This window comes from Pagrus pagrus (genome assembly GCF_965226575.1).
Source record: "Pagrus pagrus genome assembly, chromosome: 17".
NCBI lineage: Eukaryota > Metazoa > Chordata > Actinopteri > Spariformes > Sparidae > Pagrus > Pagrus pagrus.
The window spans coordinates 26,230,214-26,236,213 of NC_140201.1; the positions used below are offsets into that span (position 1 = coordinate 26,230,214).

Consider the following 6,000-nt stretch of genomic DNA (forward strand, 5'->3'; position numbering starts at 1 on the left):
GGACCTAACAGCAGGAGCTCAAGTCTGTTTGCAACACATTTCATTGCTTCAACTTCAGTTTTGTGAAACCGAACCAGGTTTGGTCAGACCCAAAGTAAACTGACAGTGGGTCCTGTCAGGTTTGTTGTGGTGTAAATATGATGGACAGTCGTATCACACACTGACTGGGGCTTTTGTCAATCACAGTAATGGACTGTAATATGATCATAGGAGGAGGAGGGGTGTATGTGTGTGTGTGTGTGTGTGTGTGTGTGTGTATTGGATTGGGGTGTTATAAAACTGTAGAGAGCCCTGGGGAATATCTTACAGTACAAACAGCAATATTTGCATTAGACTGATTTCTTTTATCCATATTGCCTGCCTCTAGTTTCTTGTGTTGAAATATGAGAGTGAACTACAGGAAATTGATAAAATCATTTAGTTAGATAATTAGGTAAATCTATAAATGATGCCCTTGTTGCTTGGAGCAGAATCTTGAACCTACGGCTGAAACAACTGAACATTGTCCTGCCTTGTCTCCGTCTTCTCCCTTGACTGATTTGTCTGTTTGTGTAAGAAAATTGTGTGAGAGTATAAGAGCAGAAGAAATCCTCGTTATAAGTGAAGGGTGAAATGCATAACCCCCTCCATCCATCACGAGCATAAACAATCCAATTTAACTCTCAGATGTCCTTGGGGCATTGATCCCAGCACTCTCCCTCTCCCTAATGATGAGTGACTTACGGTCATGCCTGCATAAGAGGAATAAATTAGATACATACATACTAGTGTTGCATCACTGAGTGGGTGACTAATTTAGACAAAAAAACCCCGACAGAGAAAAAGGGTAAATCCCCGCCTCCTCATTCCTTTTTTCCTCAGCGCTCCTTATCTGTCCCCTCTTTGTCACAAACAGACTTCCGCTTCGGACCACCTCCCTCACTCACAAATGAATGTGTTCAAAAAGAAAAGCAAAAACAGCGACGAACAAAATCATCTGTGGTCTATTAATTAAACCTTGTTTGTGTGTGTACGTGTATGTGTGTGTGTGTGTGTGTGTGATAAAGCACATATCCACTAAAACACTTGCTGCCGGACTGTATTGTGTGTTTTACTGCTGTGTATGTTGGTAAAACAATGAAGTAGTTTGTCTGATTTTACGGCAATAGGAATCCAAATTTGATTGTGTAGTTTTAGTAAACTATGAATAGCAGAGTGTCATCAGTGGTGTTTTGGATAGTTCAAACAGGTTTTAGAAGGTTTAATTTAAGCTTTAGACTCAGGAGCGGGCGTAGCTGCCGCTGAGGACGCTGATGTCACGTTCCCTGTGTTCGTTCTGCAAACGTGGGTGTTTGAGCCGGAGGCACACTGTCAGGAGAGGCAAACCAGGCAAATGTTTGGGGCCCCTGATGATCGCTCATATTGGTATATTTTGCAATGTCAATCCCCTTAAACCTCCCACAAAAGGACTGTGAAAATCAGTGCTTTATGTGTTGATGATCACTGGCCTTATAATATGGGTTATTTACAATGTGATGTTTAATTTAGTATATTTCGTGTTGGTGTCATATTATTTATAACATGATGGTGATGGATGGTGGTTGTAGGGGCCCCCTGGGAATCTTTGCCTGAGGCCCCAACAGAGTCTAGAATTGTCACTGGTTTTAGCAGCCTGGGGGAGATTAGATTCTACAATTTCACATGTTACTCATTGCACATATTTTTTTTAAAGGCTGATTCTAGTATTTTTTGGCTTCATAAGTGATGACTTTTAGGCCAACAAATACAAATAAGTTAATGTTAATTAATAAAACTTATAGACAACATAAATTAAAGCTAACTGTTTTTTAAAAAAATATAAAAAAAATCCAAATAAAACATTTTATTATTTTGTTTTTGGTGTCTGGGAGGTGAGGGGGCGGATTCATGGAGTATTTCTAAAATGGTGGAAAAGGAGTTTTTTCTAGGATCACCAAATATGGAGACAGGATGATTAGAAACGAGGTATGAGATGGACTTGTTGAGACTCGTAATAAATGATCATATCGTTGTTCCAGTGACTTTAAATCAGCTCATCCTGACGTTAACAGACTTGTGGAAGCTTAATGCTCAGGGAGGATCCTCTTCCCACTGACTTTAAAGGAAAATTAAATGAGTGAATGTGATATAATACTTACTTTTGTGGGTGATCTGTGCATTTGCTGTGGGAGGAAAGAGAGCACAACATTTAAATGAACGTCTGCAGAGTGAACGAAACGTGCATGGTACTGAGAATGAGCTCTTACCCGTGGAGCGTTTCCCCATCAGACCGATGAACTGATGCGGCCGCGGCTTTCTCGTCATCCTCAGGAGGATTTCTCTGAATGGGTCATTGGAAAGCCAGCCGTCCTGCAGGTGGGGGGGTGGGGGGGAATCTCAATGAATGTTCACGGAGACAACAAAGGAGTGTGTAGACTGGTGCTGTACAGCCCTGTCTCTCATGCTATTTGCCAAAATGTGTCTTTATGAAGAGGTTTCAACATTTTTGTGGAAAATGAAGCAATAACTGTTACATGAAAACCTATTTTTAACTCCTCAGAGTTCATTCAAGTCACCACGCTTTAACTGTTGCATGTACATCTTAATGTGACATTTTGGTCTATTATGTTAGGGCACAATATTTTTATATGTGTATTATTCGAAACCCCTTCAACCCCCATCCGTCCGCCCACCACCCTCCACACATGAACTGCACAGAGTAATAATCCATATTGGGCATACATTTTGAACTTTCATTAAGTATTCTATTTCAATCACAGGATATATGTCTGCAGTATGCATTAGTGGGACTGAGATGTGGACCTGGGGGCCTCTAATGTCTTGCGCACTAAGCTGTCATGATTTATCGTAGGCTCATTCATCTGCAGAATGGCCCCAGCCTACAGTTTAGGATACTGGCACTATTCCACTGGCAATGTCAAACACAGGACGTGCATTTCATGTCAATGGAGCTGGTTTGGGCTTCAGCTCTCACTATACTGTACACTTAAAGGCTTCATTTAATTTCCTATTGGTGGGCTGCTCTGAGCACGGCAACAGCCTCCATCTTCATGTTTTGGCGATAGTGAGTCCGTAAAGCTGATTTTCTTTAAGTCGATCGTTTCACCTGTTTCTGATGCAAATGATCTTGCTGCCAGAATGTTCCAGAATCAAGTGTAAAATATTTTGTTGATAATAATTTATTAATTATAAAAACATAATTGATGATTGAATTTTCTACATCCTGTGTGTCTGCCCGTTGACACTCATTTGGTGAAATGGATGGAAGTGCACTCTCACTCTGCAGGGTTTGTCTCTAGCTTCAGGAAATCCAGCCTCGATGTCTCGGCTTCACTTGCAAGGTAGACTTCTTTACAGTCGGAGACATTTCATCAATTCAACACACTGGCACAATGCAACACTGAGCACATGTTAGTCATTCTTCTAATCAGAGCAAAATTAACTAATCATGTTCTATGCAAGACTTAACTCTTGAGTGCTTCATGGAGAGAGCCATCAGACCACATCTTTAAACATCCTGACGGAAAACATCTGCATCAGTGAGCTGATATCAGAACATAAACGTCTCATACGTTATCCATACTCTGTCATCATTATTGCTCCACTTCATCTACAGACATGTACAGCATTATTATTGGGTGTAGGTAACTTTTAATGTTAAAACGCCTCCTGTATAACTTGGTGTTGGGATTAACTTTATCTCTGAGTGTGAATGTATGGTCGCTTCTATCACACCAACTTCTATTAGTTCACTCACTCTTTCATATGTGGGTGAAACACACTGACGGTCACAGAAGTGTTAACTAATTCTTTGTTTTTGCTCCGAATTAGAACAGTATCACGTATTAAGCGGCCTTTATAACTGACTAAAGTCATCTGAATAAGATGAGAACACTACCTGGATCTGATTGGTGCTCGTCCAGTAGTCAGCCTCTTCTCTTGGCTCGTTTTCCTCGCAAAAAACTTGGGCGACGGCGAGAAAAGCCATTAAAACAGGTAAAAGCAGGAACTTCATGATGCAGAGCTGTTTGTCGCCGCGGCTAGAACCACTCACACTCACTACTGTCTCCAACTAACCGCAGAGAACTTTACACAGAACCAGATGAGTAAGGTCTGAGACACGAGCAGCAGCTGTGGGCGCGCACTGCTTCTGGAGCTTCAACAGTAGTCCATAGTGCGTGCGTGCGTGCGTGCGTCAAAACACTGCCGAGCTCCGGCCACTGGCGATAAACTCTCCGCGCGCTCAGTCTCTGCAGCAGCCGCTTCACTCCCGTGCGTCCTCCTGACCGCTGAGGCTCGCATGCACCCCTATATAGCAGCCCAGGAAGCTATTCTAGTAACGTCACTACAGTAGTGTGATTACTCGAGCCCTGTCACGGGTATATTATAATACAGAGGTACCAGCCGAAGCACTTCTGTTATCACGAACTGTGGATGTTGTGCGTCACAGGTCTTAATCTAACTGTGATGTGAATCATAAATATTCAGAAACTCACTGTGACACCATAAACCTGCTGTCATAACTCTGAACACTGACAATATTTGTTCTGAAACCATTAAACTCTGCGGACCGCCTGATGGAGAGCAGGCCTGATCCAGGATATTATTCTTTAGAAGGCTCAGTATAGCACTGACGTTTGTATACTTACTGAGGCCGAGCACTGAGCCTGCTTTACGGTCATTTTAATAGCAAATCAGAAGTCGCGGTATGAGATAGTGTGATGCATTTTAGGCATTCCAGTCAGGCCCACTTCAGTTCCCCATCATGTTAAGTTTAAGAAACACCACCTTCTTCCTTTCCTTCTCTTCTCAAATCTCTAAAGCAGACATGTTCTGTATGTGAAGCACAGAGCTTTTGTCTACACTCAGGTAACAGTCAGGCAAGTCTATGATAAAGCATTTTTCAGTAAATCTATATATATTTTTATTGTATCAATAGGCATATGTACTGTATTGTGACTTTGGTGGCACATTAAAGCAGCACTCTGTAGTTGTGTTGAAGAAATGTGAATGAGCAGAGAAAGATCTTCATTGGCTGATTATTTTCTGCCACAACAAACTAAATAGTCAAACTCTCTTTGTTTTCATGACTGAATAAACAGAATAAACAAACTGACCTTAAAGGACAACACAATTTATACTGTTTTACTTTGTTTATATGTGGCGGACCCTGCCACCTTTCTAGCTTCAAGCAGTGTTCTGGGACCTTATTGTCCTCTGAGAGCAGCTTGTTTATTCACTGATGGAACAACGTTTGTATCATTACCTCATTAATATTGTAAATATTAAATTTCTGAGTTTGAATTTCTTCTCCAGAACTACGTAGTGCTCCTTTAAACCAAATGCCTCATATATTAAGTTACATATAGCCTATTCCTACAACTAAAATAAAATATTATATACAAACCTCCAAACCTTATATCAAAGCTTAAATGGAGAAGAGAAGGGTGTGACCTGAGGCTGCCCCTGATTTCCATGAGAAAGGCTGTGCTTTAAAGAGCAGGGTGTTCAGTATGAATAGAGGACTATGCTGTCATACCAAGTTCAGTGTCCACGCACCTCAACGAGTGCTTGATTTGCTTAAGTGCCTTTATGCCATTAACAATAAGTTCATTTTGTTTACACATGTGCTATCAAATGCAAATGTTTTCCCTGGGCCGGGAACGAAGCGCTATGGCAAGTGTTATTCATCTGTTTGATTAATTAATCCATGCTGCAGTACCAATTTACATTAACAGGAGTAATTCTGAAGGATGCTTTGCTTTGACCTTGATATTCTGTATATCTGGTTATTATTATTTCTGAGAATTAGAGCATTGACTTCAAACCATGAACATGATAATATTTATTTTCCTAAATTCCCATCATGCATGGTTGTGGGACACTTAAAGTGAAGAAGACATGCTGAACTTCCCTGTGCAGGTGAGGTGACTGTGGATTGGTTTACACTAATATTCATCACTGAGCTGTACCAGGGAGGCT

General features: G+C 41.1%; 1 protein-coding gene across 1 annotated transcript in view; it reads right to left on the minus strand.

Annotated features, from left to right (window-relative positions):
• Positions 1–4,292, minus strand: part of tac1 (tachykinin precursor 1) — a 6,724-nt gene extending 2,432 nt beyond the window's left edge. Inside the window, exons 1-3 of the mRNA XM_084380390.1 lie at positions 3,917–4,292; positions 2,265–2,367; positions 2,157–2,180 (exon numbers count right to left, since the gene is read on the minus strand). Coding sequence (XP_084236516.1) covers positions 2,157–2,180; positions 2,265–2,367; positions 3,917–4,033 — 244 coding nt within the window. The 5' untranslated portion in view covers positions 4,034–4,292. The remainder of the gene's footprint in view (positions 1–2,156; positions 2,181–2,264; positions 2,368–3,916) is intronic.
• Between the last annotated feature and the right edge of the window lie 1,708 nt (positions 4,293–6,000).